Source organism: Myotis lucifugus, unplaced genomic scaffold (assembly GCF_000147115.1).
Source record: "Myotis lucifugus unplaced genomic scaffold, Myoluc2.0 scaffold_98, whole genome shotgun sequence".
NCBI lineage: Eukaryota > Metazoa > Chordata > Mammalia > Chiroptera > Vespertilionidae > Myotis > Myotis lucifugus.
In genome coordinates, this window is record NW_005871146.1 from 3337510 (window position 1) to 3358724 (window position 21215).

The window sequence follows — 21215 nt, forward strand, 5'->3', positions numbered from 1 at the left end:
CTGGCCATCTTTGACCACATGGGAACAGCCATCTTGTGTGTGGAATGGTGGTCAATTTGCATATGCCTCTTATTAGATAGGATTGCAACACAGTTTAGAAGCCATCTTCCTTCACTGCATTGGTTAGACAACTTCTCCAAATATAGAGCTCAATATAGAGCAGCATGTATTTGGAACAAAAATACTGTAAGGAGATACTGTAAAGAATTTAAGAAAGGCAACAAAAAATGTTTTCCGCCCTGACTGGTTTGGCTCAGTGGATAGAGCGTCGGCCTGCGGACTGAAGGATCCTGGGTTCGATTCTGGTCAAGGGCATGTACCTTGGTTGCGAGCCCAGCCCCCGTAGGGGGTGTGCAGGAGGCAGCTGATCGATGTTTCTCTCTAATTGATGTTTCTAACTCTCTATCCCTCTCCCTTCCTCTCTGTAAGAAATCAATAAAATATATTTAAAAAACAAAACAAAACAAACAAAAAAAACCACGTTTTCCTTTGAGAGTTTTTCCCTGCTCAAAATTTAAAAGGTTCATAAAAACAATCCCATTTACCATCGCACCAAAAAAATTAAGCTACCTAGGAATAAACTTAACTAAAGAGGTAAAAGACCTCTACTCAGAAAACTACAGGACGTTGAAAAAAGAGATAGAGGAAGACATAAACAGATGGAAGAACACACCGTGTTCATGGATTGGTAGAATCAACATCATTAAAATGTCCATACTACTCAAAGCAATATATAAATTCAACGCACTTCCCATTAAAATACCAACGGCATACTTCACATATCTAGAATGAACGCTCCAAAAATTCATCTGGAATAAAAAAAAGACCCCGAATAGCTGCAGTGATCCTGAGAAAGAACAAAGTAGGTGGGATCTCAATACCAGATATCAAGCTGTATTACAAAGCCACTGTTCTCAAAACTTCCTGGTACTGGCACAAGAACAGACATATAGATCAATGGAATAGAATAGAGAGCCCAGAAATCGGCCCGAACCAATATGCTCAATTAATATTTGACAAAGGAGGCAAGAACATACAATGGAGCCAAGATAGTCTCTTCAATAAATGGTGTTGGGAAAATTGGACAGATATATGCAAGAAAATGAAACTAGACCACCAACTTATACCATACACAAGAATAAACTCAAAATGGATAAAGGACTTAAATATATGACGGGAAACCATAAAAATACTAGAAGAATCCAAAGGCAACAAAATCTCAGACATATGCCGAAGCAATTTCTTCACTGATACAGCTCCTCGGGCACTTGAAACTAAAGAGAAAATGAACAAATGGGACTACATCAAAATAAAAAGCTTCTGCACAGCAAAAGAAACCATCAACAAAACAACAAGAAAGCCCACTGCATGGGAAAACATATTTGCCAACGTCATATTTGATAAGGGCCTAATCTCCAAAATTTATAGGGAACTCATACAACTTAACAAAAAGAAGATAAACAATCCAATCAAAAAATGGGCAAAGGATCTAAACAGACACCTCTCAAAAGAGGACATTCAGAAAGCCAAGAGACATATGAAAACATGCTCAAAGTCACTAATCATCTGAGAGATGCAAATCAAAACAACAATGAGGTACCATCTCACACCTGTCAGACTGGCTATCATCAACAAATCAACAAACGACAAGTGCTGGAGAGGATGTGGAGAAAAAGGAACACTCGTGCACTGCTGGTGGGAATGCAGACTGGTGCTGCCACTCTGGAAGACAGTATGGAGTTTCCTCAAAAAACTAAAAATGGAACTCCCATTTGACCCTGTGATCCCACTTCTAGGAATATATCCCAAGAAACACCAATCAGAAAGGATATGTGCACCCATATGCTCATAGCAGCACAATTCACCATAGCTAAGATCTGGAAACAGCTTAAGTGCCCATCAGTAGATGAATGGATTAGAAAACTGTGGTACATCTACACGATGGAATACTATGCTGCTGTAAAAAAGAAGGAACTCTTACCATTTGCAACAGCATGGATGGAACTGGAGAGCATTATGCTAAGTGAAATAAGCCAGTCAATGAAGGAAAAATACCACATGATCTCACTCATTCATGGATAATAAAGACCACTATAAACTTATGAACAATAATAGATACAGAGGCAGAGCTGCCTCAAACTGATTGTCAAACTGCAGTGGGAAGGCCAGGGAGGGTTGGGGGGCAGGAGGGAGGGGGGTAAGAGATCAACCAAAGGACTTGTATGCATGCATATAAGCATAACCAATGGACATAAGACACTGGGGGGGTAGGGGAGGCCAGGGGATTGTCAAGGGCGGGGGGGAAAAAGGACACATATGTCATACCCTTTGTAATACTTTAAGCAATAAAACAATTAAAAAAATTTTAAACGTTCTGTACTTTATTTTAATGAGCTATGGCTCCCAAACAATTTTATTTTGCACTTTGAGAAATCAAGAGATGCAAACATCTTCCTCCTATCAGAGGTAGTTATTTCTTCTCAGAGGCTAAATTTAGGCATGAGACAAATAAATTCTGGACCTAAGAAAGATAATAAGAGTAATGTCCCTAGCCAGAAAAAGCTTCACTCATTTAAGGTATTTCAAATGAATACTTGATGTATACAATTAATAAACAGTGGAGTTAGAAAACACACAAAGATAAAATAAGAAAAGATGAGAGCAGGAGGCAACAACGAATGAAGTTTACACAACCCCAGAAGTACAAATACAAAAGCAGTTTCTTCATACCTTAAACCACTTAAAGCACAAATGACTGGTCTCATGCAATATTTCACTCAACAGCTTCAGATAGGCAGTGAGAAGCAGAATGGTGCAAAAAAGATAAACAGAAGAGAAAAAAAGCATGCAATTAAAAGCAAATTATATACAGCCACTTTGGGAGATAGTGTCACAGTTTCTTGCAAAGTTAAGTGTAGTCTTCCTATACAATCCAGCAACCAGACTCCCAGGTATTTACCTAAATGACTTGAAAATTTATACCCATACATAAATGACATAAGTATTTATAAAAGCTTTATTCATAATTGCCCAAAATTGGAAGCAATCAAGACATTCTTCAATAGGTAAAGGAACAAGCAAATTGTGGCACATCCATATAATGGAATGTAATTCAGAGATAAACCTAAGTGATTTTTCAGGCCACAAAAAGACATGGAAGAACCTTAAATGCAGAGGGTAAATGAAAAATCTAGTCTGAAAAGTCTACATACTGTATGATTCCAACTATATGACGCTGTGGAAAAGTCAAAGCTATAGAGACAGGAAAAAGATCAGAGACTGGGAAAATGGGGGAGGAGTGATTAGGTGGAGCACAGGTGACTTTTAGGCCAGTGAAACTATTCTGTATGACACTGTAATTATGGATACATGACATTATACATTTGGTAGAACCCACAGAACTGTACAATTCGAAGAGTGAACCAAAATGTAAACTATGGACTAGTTACTAATGTATCAATACTGGCTCATCAATTTAGCAAATTTACAACACCAATGTAAGATGTTAATGATAGGGAAAACTGAGGTAAAGAAAGGAGTATCTAGCAACACTCTGTACTTTCTGCTCAAGTTTTATGTAAATTTAAAAAATTGATCTAAAAAATTATAACCAGTTTACACAACAATAGCTTTAAAAAGAACATATAACAGTAGTCTATAGTCCATAATGACGTGATCTATTATTAATGGCCAAAACCTCTACATGATCTCTGATATGTAAGGTTTTTAACTAACTAATGATTTCCAAAAAAGGAAGAAATCTTTACAGGAGAAAAAAAAAGGGTGACATTTTGAAAATAAAGGAAAGTGTGTAAAAAAGGTAAGATCAAGCTGAAAGAATATCCATTATCATTCTGAAACAATGGCTATCACCACCCCATCTCTGAAACACTCCACTACCCAAACTCTATTCAACTGTACATCAGGAAATAATTCAAATGGAAAGTGGACTAAGGCACTACAGGACATACTGTGAAAAGATCAATTTTCCCTCAGCTTTGCTAATTTCAGTCTGTCTATTTCTATACTTGACACTAAAGAAACTATATCCTTGTATCTAACACAGTTATGAAGGGTTCCCTTGTGGTACATACTACAATAAGTCTGCTTTGAATTGTACTCTTCTTCCTTGCTATACAACTAACTTAACTCACAAGAGCATTGGTAGTCTGATCCAAGAGGTTCCCCCGCAATTCATGTTACCCTCTCACTTGAACTTTTTATGTTTAATATTTATATTTCTCCAAAAAAGAAATGGAAAAGAAATAATCACTGAAAAATAAAATGTCATGAGTCTCTGTGTGAGGCAGGTTCAAAACCTCCGATCACACTCTCATAATGGGACTTGAGATTAGAGTCTTCACTGGTTAAAACTATTTCTTCCATTCACATCTCCCTCTTTACTTATTCTTCCCAATAAAAAGTTAAAAGCAAGGGTGAGGATCTAAAAAGGATCTAGAAAATTATATATATAAACCAGCAACAGAACTTTTAACAAGTCACCTCAATAGAACACTGATCTGGGACTCTTTGTGTCACAATATCTCTATCTTTCATACTTGTTATTAATCTTAACTTGTTATAGCTTTAACTGCCCTTTTAAACAAGCCAAGGTATAAAATAAATGAACTATTTGCTATTTAAAATTAACATCTTTAACTCAGAAATGCTTGTGTTTTTCCAGTCAATTTATAAGCAGGATTGTGCCGGTCTTGTAACAAACAGACATGTTCCATTTCATCTTTTCAGATATATGAGCATATACTACATAACTGTATCTGAAATCAGTCCCTAATTATTAATGCAGAGACCTCTGCATTAAAACGAGTCAATTCTTATATAGCTATATTTCAATTCTTATTTAAGACTAAGTACTTACACTTGAGGAGTGTTTTTGAAACCATATAAACATACATTATGTGTAGTTTCCCTACACTACACTGTTTGGGTTTTACCTTTTGTTTAACCAGCTGCATTGCCAGTAACTGTATAAAATCGCAGACCTGTTTTTCAGCATTGGTCCTGGCTGATTCCTCTTGTGCTAGCACCATTTCTCGCTCTGCAGTTATCTGTACACTCTCTCTTAGTGCTTCTTCCAGCTCTTCAATTCTGTCATCCTTCTTACGGAGATTGTCCTGGAAAACGATGGAAGACTCGGTGAAGTAGACTAATTAGTTAACACAAGGAGAGCCTATGTATCAACAAGGGCTATTTGTTTATTAAATGTTCTTCCCTTCAGAAGTAAATCCAGGTAAAAACGATATCATCAGAGAGGAAAAAATAAAACAATAGAAGAAAGAAGTAATGAAGGTGGAATAAGTATATTAAGAGCAAAGGGTCAAGTTATTAAGCAAGAGAAACATGTGATGGACTTGATCTCCATAACAGAGTGAATAAAATTGTTGCGCTAGGGAGCATGGGTAGCAAAAGCTTAATTATGTAGAAGCACAAAGCTATTTTTGAACTATTCTCTAAACTGACCTAATGTCAGCTCTGATGAAGCGAAGTAATAAGACTCAATGTCAAACGTTCTCTTTCCCTGAAAAGTTAAGCATAGATGAAAAAGTTAAATAAACAGCATGATCTTATAGATTGTATTTTCATATAGGCAATTATTTGGCAAACTAATTTTAAAAAAGAGAAATGGAAAAGAGTTTTTCCTAATGAATTAAAGAAAGCCACGTTTTCTCCTAATTTTATATAAAAAAACTGGAAGTAAAAAACCACACCCTGATATAAATGACTGGTCTGGCTAAGAATGAGTAATTTAGTTAGACAACCAAAACCCACTGCATTAATAATCTAAACAAGTTTAAAAAGTAAATTTTGGGGAAGTAACTATGGATTTCAATCAGAAAGACAAGCAAAACCCTATAGGACTTTAAAAGATCATGTAAGACAAAACATTTTAGAATAAGAATAAATTAGCAGTTTTCAAATAGAATGAAAAACTTAACTCGTGAGGTTATTATAAGCATTTCCTCTTTAGATTCCTACAGAACCAGAATATTAATAAGAATGAAGTGCTGGATTCCAAAATGGCGATGGAATAAGTGCAAGCTACATTGACATGCTCCCAGGACCAAACTGGAATTACAACTAAACTAAAGAAAAACCATCCTGAATAATCAACTGAAGACTAGCTGGAGAGAAACTGAAAACCAAGAACGGAAAGTGGAAACTGCATAGAGAATGGTAGAAAGTGCGGAGGTGCAAAAGGGCTGGCCGGGCTCCCACAGACAGCACCTGAAGTTCTGGAGGGATATCTCAACTGTGGGGGGTTCCCACTGAGAACTCTAGCATCTACACCCCAAGTTGGGCTCCCAAGCCCAGAGCACCAGAACTGAGAAAGGTGCCCACATAACATCTGGCTGTGAAAAGCAGCAGGGTTGCTATAGCCAGGGAGAGATGGCTAGAAATGCAGGCACCCTCTAAAAGGGCCTTCACACAAAATTTCATGTGCAGCCAATCACCTTGGGCTCCAGCAGAGGGAGGGCAGAGTGGACTGGAGTTGGGTGAGCAGAAGCCAGGGTTGGAGGCTCTGGGGTTAGACCTTGAAAGGCAGACACCCTGGTTTCCTGTGCTGAGTCATTCCCTCATGCTGCGGAGGACATCTTTCTCAGACAGATCTTTGCTATCCAGACAGTTTTTGGAGAAAAGGCAGTTGCCCCACTCTATTGGAAAACCCCTTGCCCACCCTGTTTCTGAGGTCCATTAACACATTTCGTACTGCATAGAAATCTCTAAGACATACACCAGGGACCGCACGTTTTTGGGCAAACTGCATGTTATTTAAATCATCATAACTACAGATCATAATGCACTTTAGGTGTTGTTTTTCAATAATTATAACATTTTTATTTACAAAAACAATTAAACAATTAAACAATTAAAGTTCCTAGTACTTTTTTAACGTATGGTACTGCATAAAACATTTTCTAAAAGCGCCAGGAACTTGAAGATGAAGACTATTCGAATGACCAAAATACAATGTAACTGCAATGCTTTATGGGTTCGTGCAATTATATAGTTTTTCGTAGATTGACCTGCACGGTTTCCACCAATGAGATCGCTTCATCCGATGTGGACAAGACAGTGTGTTGACATCTAAGGTCCATAACAGATGGCATGTGAAAAACGAGAAAACTCGTGAGCGGTCCTTAACAGATGGCGCGCGAAACACGAGAAAGATCGTGAGCCGTACGAAAGGTGTTAAGAGACTGAGAATAATGATCAGCCTGCAGGCAGAAGCAATTGCCCCACCCTGTTGGAAAACCTCTCACCCCACACTGTGGTTGAGAGGCTAATCAACACTGAATACAAACAGACTGCTGGCAGAAGCAGGTCTCTGGAGGCTTTGAGTCTTTGCCTGATATAATTCATGGCCCGGGCCTAGGAAAAGCAAACCTCGGTGCACATCTTGGTCTTTTCCAAAGGCACCCAGTCCCAGCAGAGGGAGTCACATTCTGTGGATTGCCGATAGCTCCAAACAGAGTACTCAAGGCCAGTCAGGAACAGCGTCTGACACTGACCTGCACTAGAAATTGGAAGGTGTAACAGATCTACCTAGCATACAGACACAAATTCAAACAGGCAGCCAAAATGGGGAGACAAAAAAAAAAAATAAGCCCTAAACGAAAAAACAAGAAAATTTTCCAGAAGAAGAGCTAAATGAAATGGAGATAAGAAATTTGAGATAAAGAATTCAGAATAATGATGGCAAAGATGCTCAAAAGCATGAGAAAAGATATAGTAACTATGAAGAATGACTTAGCACTAATATAGAACACAGTGGAAGGAATACATAGCAAGTTAGGGGAAGCCAAGGATCAGATTAGTGAATTAGAAGACAGGGTAGAAAAAAAATTCACTCAATCAGAAAACCAAAAAGAAAAAAAAATAGGTGGACCCAGTGATCCCACGTCTAGGAATATGTCCTAAGAGACCCAAAACACCAATCAGAAAGAATGTATGCACCCCTATGTTCATAGCAGCATAATTTACAATAGCTAAGATCTGGAAACAGCCCAAGTACCCATCAGTAGATGAGTGGATGAAAAAACTGTGGTACATTTATACCATGGAATACTATGCAGCTGTAAAAAAGTACATCTTGCTTTTTGACACAGCATGGAGGGACCTGGAGAGTATTATGCTAAGTGAAATAAACCAGTCAGAGATAGACAAGTATCACATAATCTCACTCATATGTGTGGAATCTAAAGAACAAAATAAACGGTTGAACAAAATAGATCCAGAGACACAAAAGCATGTGAAATTTCAGAGGGAAGGCAGGGGTGGGTGGGTGGGAAGAGATCAACCAAAGAATATATATATATATGCATAACCCATGGACACAGACAATAGGTGGTAGAGGAGTTGGGTACGGGTGTGGGCTATAAGGGATCAATGGGAGAAAAGAGGGGACATATGTAATACCTTCAACAATAAAGATTTTAAATACATAAATAAATACATACATACATACATACATACATACATACATACTGTGTTTCCAAGGGGCATATGTTAAAAAACAAATAAATAAATAAATACTCAATATATTGCAGTAAGTTCTGCTCTTATTCTGAAGATTCTAAAGATACCTAAAGTTTCAATATCCCAACAGCAGATTTCTGAAACACAGCACCACGCTAAGAGCTTTTAAAACTATCCCATCCCCTTTTCTATGCAAACAGTCCCTCCTGCCCCATTTTTTTTTAACATACCTACAAAAATAGTAGTGAGTAGATTTTGGTGACAGAGTTTGACACAAATTTCTAGCGACAAAACTGTTCATCTACACTATACTTAATGGTGTATTTTGGTTTGAAGGAAAAGAAAAATCTATAATCTGTTCAATGCCTGAACTCTGAGTAGAAGTGACAGTTATCACAGCTTCTCTGAATATGTGTGAGCCAACAAAATGTCAGTTGGTAAAATATTGGACTTCAGAAACTGTGAAACACAACAGATTTGGTTTATTCTGCTCTCAGGCCCAAGCTCAAGGAAGCAAAGGGCTCGTGCTGAAACCCCTGGGAAGTGCTTCTGTACCACGTACAGCCCAGGGCCTGAATATGTGCTTCACAGTCTAAACTATACTTTTTTTTCCCAAAAAGTCCACATTCAGCAGTCTTCAAGTTAAACCATGAGGTAGTCATGCCATTATGAGCCTATGATCTTAAACAAATCTACATAGAACCTCTGATATCCCAAATCCCTTCTATCCATAGAATATCCCATAGGTTTGAAGATTCTGAGGCATTCAGAAAATAGAAGGATGACTTATTGGAGCCAAATGTAGATACAGATTAAAGCTAAGATATGGCATGTTACACATCTTAATCTCATAAGTGTAAAAAAACCATTCCTATAGTTTATATGCATTATTGATTTGCTGCTAGCTTGGAATAAAGTCTTTTAAACTTCTTCAGCTAAATTCATTATTTGTGCTATTGAACATGACAGCCACTAGCTACATGTGGCTACTGAGTATTTAAAATGTGGCTAATCCAAATTGAGATGTACTGTAAATAACACTAAATTCCAAAGACTTAGCCCCAACAACAAAAAAGTAAAATATTTCATTAATAAGCTTCACATTAATTATGTGTTGAAATGGTAACATTTTGGACATATTAGATTAAAAATACATTATTAATTATTAATGTCATCAGTTTTAGTTTTTTTATGAAGCTACTAAAGAATTCAAAGTTATCTATGTGCTGACATTTCTACTGGACAACATTTCTAGAGCAAGAATAGTTTCTATACATGAGATATATTCATAAAAGTCTCTATAACACATCATGTTTCATAACTTTTCTTAGCTCATAACCTATTAGCACACAAATATCAGTTACCTAGGTGAGAAACCGTATGGCTAACAATCCTCAGCACTGAAAATTACTGTGGTGATAACATTAATAAAACAAATTCAAAAGCACTTACTCTTCTACCAACAGAAAAAACTGAATTGTGAATTTAAAGTGAAAAAAATTCAAGTATTTGGCAAATCACTTTAATACTTAGGATATTAAAGTTTTTTTATTAGTTGTTTATTGTTATATAACAAGTTAACTTAAAACTTAGCAGCTTAAAACAAAAGTGAACATTTTTTATCTCAGTTTCTATGAGTCAGAAACTCAAAAGCAGTTTAGCCAAACAGTTCTGGTTCCAGGGTCTCTCCTGGGGTTAGAGTCAAGATGTCAGCCAGAATTCCATCCTCTGCTTCCACTTACATGGTTGGCAAGTTGGTAATAGCTCTTGGCATGGGGCCTTTCTCTTCCTTTCTACAGGGCTGCTTGTGACAGGTCACCTGGCTTTCCTCAGAGCAAGTGATCCAAAAAAGCAAGGCAGAAGCGTCGTCTTTTATGGTCTAGCTCAGAAGTCACACACCATCACTTCTGACATTTCTACTGTTCACCAAGACTAATTCTGACACAATGTGGGAGAGGACTAACAAGGGAATGAATACCCGAAGATAAGGACGATTTGGGGCCATCTTAGAAGTTGGTTAGCATAGTACTCAAGTCTGTAGCTCCAGTACAAGGAAACTGGATTATCAAAGCAAACTGTGATTATCAAAACTGCTTCTGAGAGAAAAATATCTGTTAGGTTAACAACCTTTACCTCAAAGACACAGCTGTCATGACAGCTGTCATGAGATTATACTAAAATGGAACCCAATGATACCATATTTTTAAAATATATATACTATATACTAGAGGCCTGATGCACGAAGATTCGTGCAAGAATGGGCCTTCCTTCCCCTGGCTGCCAGCACCCCCTTTGCTCCAGCCCAGAGCCACCCCGGAGCTGCCTTTCCGCCTTCCCATGCTGCCCAGAGGCCCGGAGCGACTGGGGCGGTACGGAATGCCTGTGTCATCGCCATGGCCTGCGTCATCGCCATGGCGATGATGCAATCGTCCCGCCCCGCCCGCTCAATGCCTGTATATGCAAATTAACCCGCCATCTTTGTTGGGTTAATTTGCATACCCACTCCTGTTTGGCTGGTGGGTGTCACGAAGGTATGGTCAATTTGCATCTTTCTCTTTTATTAGTGTAGATTTTATTGATTTCAGAGAGGAGAGAGAGAGACAGAGATGGAAACATCAATGATGAGAGAGAATCATGATCGGATGCTTCCTGCATGCCCCCTACTGGGGATTGAGCCAGCAACCCGGTCATGTGCCCTTGACCAGAATCGAACCGGGACCCTTCAGTTCCCAAGCTGATGCTGTATCCACTGAGCCAAACTAGCTAGGGCATAACACCATATTTTAATGGAACACAAACATACTTAAAAAGTAAAAGGCAAATATTAAAGCAACTTAGCAAAATTGAGATATGGATCAGCAAATCACTGAATATGAATTCATCAAAATATGCATTCTCTCGGGAATTATTCAGAATAAAATTTGCAATTGGTTTGAGTTCTATTAAGAGATGTTTTCTGTGATTATGGTAAAAATTACATTAAATTTAATTCATGAATAGCTCAGTACTAGGTATGCTCAATAAGGCCAAATATTCAAAGTTCAACTAAAAAATTATTTGGCAAATATTTAGAAAGCTATACAAGTTTATAGTAAAAAGCTATAGAAGTTTGTTAATAAGTTTAGTCTTCACAGTTTAGTGAAGTTCCTTTCTTTTGGGAATCAATCCATTTTTTAAGAAAATATGAGAATAAAATATTCATAGCCTTATTGGCCCAAATGAGTAAAGACTCTCTTTAGATTCCTGTTTCCTCATTAATTTTCATTAAAATTTATTCTACTCTTAAGGGGAAAAGGGGGGAAAGTAAAAAATTTAGCCAAAAAATGAGTCTATTTATTCTGTTTGGAGTTAATCAATGTTCTAGCACTCATTACTTCAAAGCAAAGTATTAAACTGGCAGCCTGGGGGGAAAGACTAAGTAGAAAAAAAGACTTCAATTTCATTTACCTGCTTAACTTGGACAGTTCACTCTGTTTAACCAGTTCAGGCAATCCAAAATTTAGATATGTACTGTGTGTCACAGAAACAAACTAAATAGGTATCTGGAGACCGCAAAGAAACATACTCTACCATTATAAATAGTTCAGTAATCTAAATCTAAATCATTAATTAATTAAGTCATTTAAAAGCAATACCTTAAAATTTTTACTTCAACTGCTATAAATTAAGTTTGTACTCATCAAAGCTAACACAGACCAGTTTTCCTATCGCTGAATCAGGTATGGAAACCTACTTATTAATGCCAACTATACTTATTAACTGAGTCAAATGAGACCACTTCATTCACAAAGTAGAGATCAAAACAGGTTTGTGTGACTAGTTCTGGGGGGATGGCAGAGAGCGAGAGAGAGAGAAACTGGGAAGCTGCCAAAGAATTCCTCATATCCTTAAATAAAATTTCTATATTCATGAGATTAAGGCAAAAGCTGTGACAGCTGTAACTATGACTTAACTCAGGCAAATGAACAAGAAGACTGGACCCCTTAGCAAATCCCATAATACTACTCCCCTAATACATTCCTCTGAACTTTACTTCTTGACATCAGCTCTGGGAACGTTAAGCCACATACCGATGCAGCTGTAAGACTAGTCTCCACTGCCTTTCTTTCAAATCAAACATTCAATAAGGAATGCAAAGGAAAAAGGAAAAACAGCAAATAAAAATTAATCTTTTGTTCTCTTCAAACATCTCCCTCAAAATTAAAAGAAAAAAGGCTCAATAATACAGTAACATAAAAAAAATCACTTGATAATGACAGATCTTATTAAGTTTTTCCCTTTTCAACAGTGGAAAGAAGGTCATTATAGAATTCCATCAATTATCCAATATTATAGCTTCCCACATTCACTCATCTCTTTCCCAACTGTGACTCAGCAATGGTTTTGGAGGTCATTTATTTGGGTTCATGTTAAGAGCTGCTTCCTTTGGAGTAAACACAACTTACCAGAGAGACTTCAACATATTCTAAAAGATATTAATTTTAACTGCTACCCATTATCCTTAATGTAAAGAGACAGTAATTTTTTTATTACCCTCAACCCCAATGCTTATTCTCCCCCCTCTTCCCCATCCCCCAAGTATACATACACATGCAGAAGATTTCATTAAAATCATTAAACTTGTCAGAATTCAATTACCAGCTGCTCAGATGTTTAGTGTGTTGGGGGGAGGGGAGGGTTGAAGCCACATGCACTGATGCAGTCACTTTTAAGAAAAGAAAGCTAGCCCTAGCCAGAGATAGAATTTGGTTACATATCAAGTACTTTTTGTTTTAAGAAATAATTTGAATTAAAATATTTTCTTCTCTCTTCTCTTTAATATCCCTCAAATATCTCCCCCAGTTGCAGAACTCTAATATAACCTCAATTTTAAAGATCAAAGTTAAAACAAAAGCAGATGCCTTTCATTAAAGAAATGGAAACACACATATAAAATGATGCTATATAAAAAATAACTTTTACAAAGCACCTAGTACAAAAATTCCATATATACTAGCCAGATGGTTATCTTGAAAATTTTGATAGTTGGGTATCAGAAACTTGGGCAAGGATATGAGGTTTACCTAATTTAGAACATGTCTCCTCTGGTTGGTATGCTTATAAAAAAAATAAGCATACATTTTCAAAGTCTTTACCAAAACCCCCCAAAATAATCTTTTACTTAAAATAATGAATTGATATGGTCCAAGAGAGGTTAACTCTTGCATTTGCATTTGAGGTCTTAGCAAAGGGGATATATATATATATATATATATATATATATATATATATATATATATATGCTTCTGCTTTCTCTTAAAAATAATAAGAATCTTATTGGAGATTTTACTTTCCAAATGCAAGGGAGGAGTTTCCACAATAATACAAAGAAAAGGATTAAACCATTTCATTTCACTGAGATGAGAACATAGTACTTACAGAACACAGAATGTTACTGCCAATTTTAACTTTGATCACTATTTTATGGTGAGAATTTTTGTAATAAGCTCAAAGGATGTGGCCAAAAGTTCCCACAGAATAGGGCTAAAGTTAACTTTAGGAAATGCCTGAGCAGGCTACACATCAGTACTATCAATAAACATTGTTTTTCCCTGGCCAGTGTGCTCAGTGGTTAGAGCATCAGCCTGTGCACTGGAGAGTCAAGGGTTCGATTCCCAGTCAAGGGCATGTGCCTGGGTTGCAGGTCTGATCCCGCCTCCAGTTGGGGCGCATGTGGGAGGCAACCAATTGATGTGTTTCTGTCATATCAATGTTTCTCTCTCTACCTCCTGTGTGTCTCTCTCTCCCCGTCACCTTCCTCCCTTCCACTCTCTCTAAAAATCAATGGAAAAAATAACCTCACTCCTTGGGTGAAGATTAAAAATAAATAAAAATAGTAAATAAATTAATCAACACTGTTTCAGTAAATTTCATTGGCTATCAAATGGAACTGAATTTTGACCAGAGGGAAAAGTATCTAAAGTATATTTCAAAACTGCAGAGTTTTTAAAAGTAATTTTTCTAAATGGTAAAAAGTTGCATAGTTTGAGCTAAAAGTTTTAAAAAGTTGCATACATGACAATAATCTGGGTAGGTGCTTCACCTGCAGAAAAACAATTTTTAAGTTAATTTTAGCAACTACCCACAGGGTTGTAAAATGAGATGCTGATTTATATGTACACTTCCCCAGTGTAATCCCAACTCCATTTAATACCTGATTGAGAATAACATAAAAACCCACCCATGCCCATATTCTAGATAGAAAATTCCTGTTTGGCCAAGGAAAAAAGTAATTTAAAAGGGAGAAATTAGATAAGATTAAATCTTTAAATAGGTCAAGGAGAAGGTCTGTTAAGAAGAAACAAAGTCCTGGCCGGTTTGGTTCAGTGGATAGAGTGTCAGCCTGTGGACTGAAGAGTCCCAGGTTCGATTCTGGTTAAGGGCACATGCCTGGGTTGCAAGCTCTATCCTCAGTAGGGGGTGTGCAGGAGGCAGACAATCAATGATTCTCACTCATGATTAATGTTTCCATCTCTCTCTCCCTTCCACTCTGAAATCAATCTACACTAATAAAAGAGAAACATGGTAATTAGCGTACGACCGCTACCCTTCCCATTGGCTAATCAGGGAGATATGCAAATTAACTGTCAGCCAAGATGGCGGCCGGCAGCCAGGCAGCTGATGCGAACAGGGAGGCTTGATTCCTTCAGTGACAGAGGACTCCAACGTTCCCCGCCTGCCTTGCCGGCCTCTGAGCTTCAGTTGGAAACATTGTAACATTTATAGAAGATAAACAAAACCCCAGAAACCTCCTGTCAGTCAGCCGGGATCTCAGAGCTGGAGTCGCAACATTGTTTCGAATACAGAAAACTAAGGCCAGAAACCTGCTTTCAGCCGAGCCTCAGAGAGAAAGCCGGCTCTCAGCTCCAGTGACAGCCATAGAAGTTAAATAAATGCCAGAATAAAAAAAAAAGAAAAAAAGGAGAGGTTTGGAGCTCCAGTCGCCCGCCAGCCTGAAAACGGCCCTCAGCCCCTCACCCAGACTGGCCAGGCACCCCAGTGGGGACCCCCACCCTGAAGCAACAAGATGGCGGCTAATTTGCATACTGAAGGCAGGCGGCAGCAGGCAAGGCTGTCTGCGGTCCCGGGACCCAGATCTGTAACTCTGCCAGGCAGGATCAGCGAAGCCGCGAGGCCTCCTGGCACCAGGATCAGCGTGACAGGGGGCAGCGCCCAAACCCCCTGATCAGCCCTGCTCTGTGGGTGATAGAGGGTGGCGCCCCAACCTCCCCCCACGGACCCTGCTGTGTGTGTGACAGGGGGCGGTGCCCCAACTCCCCTATTAGCCCTACTCTGTGCGTGACAGGGGGGAGCTCCTCAATCCCCTGATTGGCCCTGCTCTGTGCGTGACGGGGGGAGCTCCCCAAACCCCTGATTGACCCTGCTCTGTGCATGACAGGGGGGAGCTCCCCAAACCCTGATGGCCCTGCTCTGTGTGTGACAGGGTACGGAGCCCCAACCCACCTGATGGCCCTGCTCTGTGCGTGACAGGGGGAGCTCTTCAACCCCTTGATCGGCCCTGCTCTGTGCATGACACGGGGGAGCTCCCCAAACTCCTGATCGACCTTGCTCTGTGTGTGACAGGGTACGGAGCCCCAACACCCCTGATGGGCCCTGCTCTGTGCATGACAGGGGGTGGCGCCGCAACTTCCCTATCGACCCTGCCTTGAGTGTGACAGGGGTTGGTGCCCCAACCCCCCAATCGGCCGTACCCTGAGCATGACTAGGGGTGGCATCGCAACCTCCCGATCCCCCCTGCGCTGTGCATGACAGGGGGCGGCGCCCCAACTCCCAAATCGCCCCTGCTCTGAGCCCTACCAGGGGCTGCACCTAGGGATTGGGCGTGCCCTCTGCCACCCGGGAACAGGCCTAAGGCAGCAGGTGGTTATCTCCTGAGGGGTCCCAGACTGCGAGAGGGCACAGGCCGGGCTGAGGGACCCCTTCTCCCCCCCCCCCCGAGTGCACAAATTTTTGTGCACCGGGCCTCTAGTCTATATATATAAAAGCCTAAGCAAACAGAATGACCGGAATGACTGGTCGCTATGACGTGCACTGATCAACAGGGGACAGACGCTCATGCAAGGAGCTGCCCCTGGTGTCAAGTGTTTCACACAGCCAACCTCCCCCAGCCAGCAAACTTCCGGTGGTCTCTCCTCTCGCCCCCGGGGTTGGGATGGAGACCCAGGGGTGGGTGACAATGGACACGGCCTTTTTCCAGGGGCATCGAGTGCAGCTCCTCCTTGGGGTGGGCGGCCAACCTCCCGTGCCCCCCCTCCCCCCCCCCCCCCCAGCCAGCAGGCCCTGATCAGCCTGCTGCCTGCCCGCTGCAGTTGGCAGCGTGGCAGCAAGGAAAGGAGGAGGGGAGGAGAGGGGAACTGCGTGGTGGCGGGGCGCTGATGATGGCAGCATCGGCATCCAGCGTCCGTTCCTTCCGCACCCGGCCTGGCAACCGTCACCTCCTCTCTGGCCCGGCCCTGATCGGCCCTGATCACTGGCCAGGCCTAAGGACCCTATCCATGCACAAATTTTGTGTACCAGACCTCTAGTAAAAATATATTTAAAGAAAAAAAAAGAAGAAACTAAAATTTATTTTTACAAAAAGAAAAGCAATGATATCTTAGAGGTATCTAGCATGTGACACATCACGTACTATTTCTAGAAAGATGTGAGAAGATCTTAATTTTTAAAAAGGTTTTCTTAAATAATTATCCCCATGACCAATGTGAAGACCAAGGATGAGTAGTGTTCATTTCAAAAAGGAAAAAGAAACCATCTTACCAAAATGAAAAAAAAAATCGTAAACAGAGTAAATCAAATCAAATTTGGAAGAAAAACACAAATGTTTTCCTAATTCTGCATCTAAGGCAATATTCATATATATAGAGTTGCTTCCCCTATCTCTATTCTATTGTTTTCACTTTCTTTGAACTTTATTCTTCACATCATTGGTCTCAGAAGACCCACAGTGTTATTTCAGCAGTGCCATTAATCTCTCTGACAGTACATTCCCTCAAGATTCAATTCAGATACTTATCTTTGTTATAAATAAAAACAAAGCACTAAACCACTATTAATATGAGCCCTGCTTTTAATTCAGTCTACTTTGTCTTACTAAAATGTGACTAAAACTTAGTAGTTTTGTCAAAAGACAAAGTGAGTGTTATTGCTTAAAGAATAAAAATATGTAAGGTAAATATTCCCAACTGAGGGAAAAGGACATTTCTTTTGTTAAAATATGTAAGGACCTTGAAGGGCAACCTATGGAATATTAGAGAATATTAGGATGTTAAATGTAGTAACATCAAACAAAGTTTTTCTAAACTTGTAACTAAATTTTTAAATTTTATTTCTGTTATTTATAACAATAATTATAGCTATAGTTAATGAACAGCTTACCTGTGCAAAACATTGTTTAATAAAATAAAAAAAGAAAATTTAAAAATAGCCCTTAATTGATATAGGGCCAATATAAACTAGTCAAGAAGAGAATGGAAGAATTATTAAATCATGCAGGAGCAATTATAAAATAAAATAAAATTAAACATATAGGCTGAGGAACAATGGATAAGACAGTAACAAGAACAGGATACAGTTCATCAACAAAGGTTCATTTTAAACCAGAATCTTTAGGTAGTAAAAATGGAAATCTATAGGAAAAAGATTCTGCATAAGCAGAAGAACATAAATTAATTAGGAAACCTATAAACTCTATTTAAGGAACACCAACACTATCAGCTTGCCTAGAATAGAATATCTATGCTAGTTGGATATCTCACCTAGAAAGGAGGCTAGTTATACACTGTTTATGCTATTCGTTGATCTTTGTATGACACAGATTTAAACTGTGTGGGTCCACTCATATGTGGATTTTTAAAAATAAATATATTAAAAAGATGTTGGCAACTTGCAACCATTTGAAGAAACTTACTGATGAACTGCACATCCTAGAAATAAGCCCCAAAAAGACTAAGAAAAAGTTAGGTATGTCATGAATGCACAGAGAGACGTAATGCACAGATGATGTAAACTTATGGTATCAATAAACACAGTATTTTCTATTCCTTTTCATTTTCTTCATAAGATTTTCTTTTCTCTAGCTTATTTAATTGTAAGAATACATTTCATAATACATATACGAAATATGTGTTCATCAACTGTTTATGCTATCAGTACAGCTTCCAGTGAACAACAGGCTATTAACAGTTAAGTTTTGGGGGTGTCAAAAGTTCTATGGGGATTTTCAACCGGTGGGAGTGTCAATGCCCCTAACCCCCACAGTGTTCAAAAGTCAACTGTACTTAAAGGGTTTGGAAAATGGGCAACTCCATAGGCCAATCTAAGATGTTTGTGAATGAGAGTTCTTGACATCTATCAATGCAACTAAAATCAATAAACGTTTTTCTAGAGAACCAGTTATGTACAAAGTACCAAGATATGGTTCCCAAACCCAAGTACATGGGAAGAAAACACACAAAATCATTAGAAAATGATACAAGATAAAATAAGGCCTGAAATCAAAGCAGAAATAAACTCTAATGGAATTACAACAGAGGATGTGATCCTATATAATAAAAGCCTAATATGCTAAGTGTCTGGTCGTCCAGTCGGCTGTTCAACCAATCAAAGCGTAATATGCTAAGGTCACTCAACTGCTCACTATGATGTGCACCTCCACCAAGGGTCAGACACTCAATGCACAGGCATGGAAACATGGAACAGACTAATGAATCTCAGAGGGAAGGGAGGAGGGGGGAAGGCGGGTAGAGATTAACCAAAGATCTCATATGCATACTAGAGGCCTGGTGCACAAATTCGTGCACCAGTGGGGTCCCTTGGCATGGCCTGTGGGGATCGGGCCGAAAATGGCAGTCCGACATCCCCCACGGAGTCCCAGATTGTGAGAGGGCGCAGGACAAATCCGTGCACTGGGCCTCTAGTTTCAAATAAGAGGATTTAAGCAGGCTTCACAAAGGAAAGAGCATTTGAGCTGAACCTTAAAAGATGAGTAGGCTTTCAATGAGAGATTTTCTAATCCCTAGATCAGCATCAGTCAAATCAACTACAATCATGTTTCCACAGAACTATTTGAGAGGCTCTTGTTGCTGGGATTTACCTAATTTCAGTTCTTCATAGAAGCAATTACTCTATCAATTGCACTGTAACACAACTTTTGACATATACATACACAAAAAAGGTTATAACGAGCATATTTAATGTTCATAAAAAGGGGGAGAAAACATTTCTTTGTCTCTGTATCCGCAGAGACTCAAAACTGAATATAATTATACAGAGCTAAATTCTGTTTTAATTTTATTTTTCAATTATAATTTGCATTCAGTATTATTTTGTAGTAGTTTCAGGTGTAAAATATGGTGGTTAGGTAATCATAAACTTTACAAAGTATTCCCTCCCATATTTCCAGTACCCACCCAATATCATACACAGTTATTACAATATTATTGACTATATTGCCTATGCCAGTGATGGCAAACCTTTTGAGCTCAGCATGTCAGCATTTTGAAAAACCCTAACTTAACTCTGGTGCCGTGTCACATATAGAAATTTTTTGATATTTGCAACCATAGTAAAACAAAGACTTATATTTTTATATTTATTTTATATATTTAAATGCCATTTAACAAAGAAAAATCAACCAAAAAAATGAGTTTGCGTGTCACCTCTGACACGCATGTCATAGGTTCACCATCACTGGTCTGTGCTGTACTTTACATCCCTATAACTTTTTTGTAACTACCAATTTGTACTTCCTGATTCCTTCACCTTTTTCACCTAGTCCCCTAACCCTCGTCCCTCTGACAACCACTAGTCTAGATTCCACATATAAGTGAAATCATATGGTATTTGTCTTTCTCTGACTGACTTATTTCACTTAGCATAATACCTTTAGGTCTATCCATAATGTTACAAATGGTAAATTTTCATTCTGAAATTCCTGAGTAAGGGAAGCAAAGTTTGGCAAAACTAAATGCAGCACATCAACTGAAGAGTCACTATGATTTTTTAAAAAACACACACAAAAAACACACAGAATCACCAATATGTGTCTCATTGTTTTTAATATTCGTGTCCTATATCCATGACTATCAACTGGAATTATAAAATAGTTTAAATATGAGTATATATGGACCATGCTAGAAACACTTTTAAAAAAACATTGTATAATCAAGTCTTAAAATAGTCACATATATACCTAATAAGACATTATAAGACCCCAAATCTTCCCTGCCCCAGCCCTGGAACCAACCACTTTTCCAAGAAATCTTGGATCATTTTAGTGGAGAAAGGTATATAGAAACCAAAATGTGGATCCCCCTTCTTTCCACTCCTCTCCCAACCACTCCCACAGATAATTGTTGTTGTTTTTTTAGTTTCTAGTCTATCCTTTGTTTTCTTTTGAAAGTAAGATCATATGTTTTTACTTTCTTATACCAAGGGTAGCATATTATAAATAGTCTTTTGTGCCCTCTCCCACTTGACAGAATGTTCTAGAAATCACTCCATATCAGTTCATTAGAGACTTTCCTCATTCTTCTTCTTTTTTTTATAATCCTCACCTTAGGATATGTTTTTATTGATTTGAGAGAGGCAGGGAGGGAAGGGGGTTGTGGAGAGAGAGAAAGAGAGAAGGAGAGAGAGAGAGAGAGAGATCAGTCAAT

General features: G+C 38.8%; 1 protein-coding gene across 15 annotated transcripts in view; it reads right to left on the bottom strand.

Annotated features, from left to right (window-relative positions):
* Positions 1 to 21215, bottom strand: part of ERC1 (ELKS/RAB6-interacting/CAST family member 1) — a 495769-nt gene that overhangs the window by 240031 nt on the left and 234523 nt on the right. For 13 of the 15 annotated variants that reach the window (XR_001348910.2, XR_001348908.2, XR_002830082.1 and 10 more), the window contains one exon: positions 5004 to 5135. The exons of the other annotated variants lie outside the window; for them this stretch is intronic. Coding sequence is in view for 1 of the 13 variants with exons in the window: in XM_023756715.1 (XP_023612483.1) it covers positions 5004 to 5135 (132 nt within the window). In the remaining 12 variants the exon portion in view is untranslated. The remainder of the gene's footprint in view (positions 1 to 5003; positions 5136 to 21215) is intronic. 15 annotated transcript variants of the gene reach the window in all.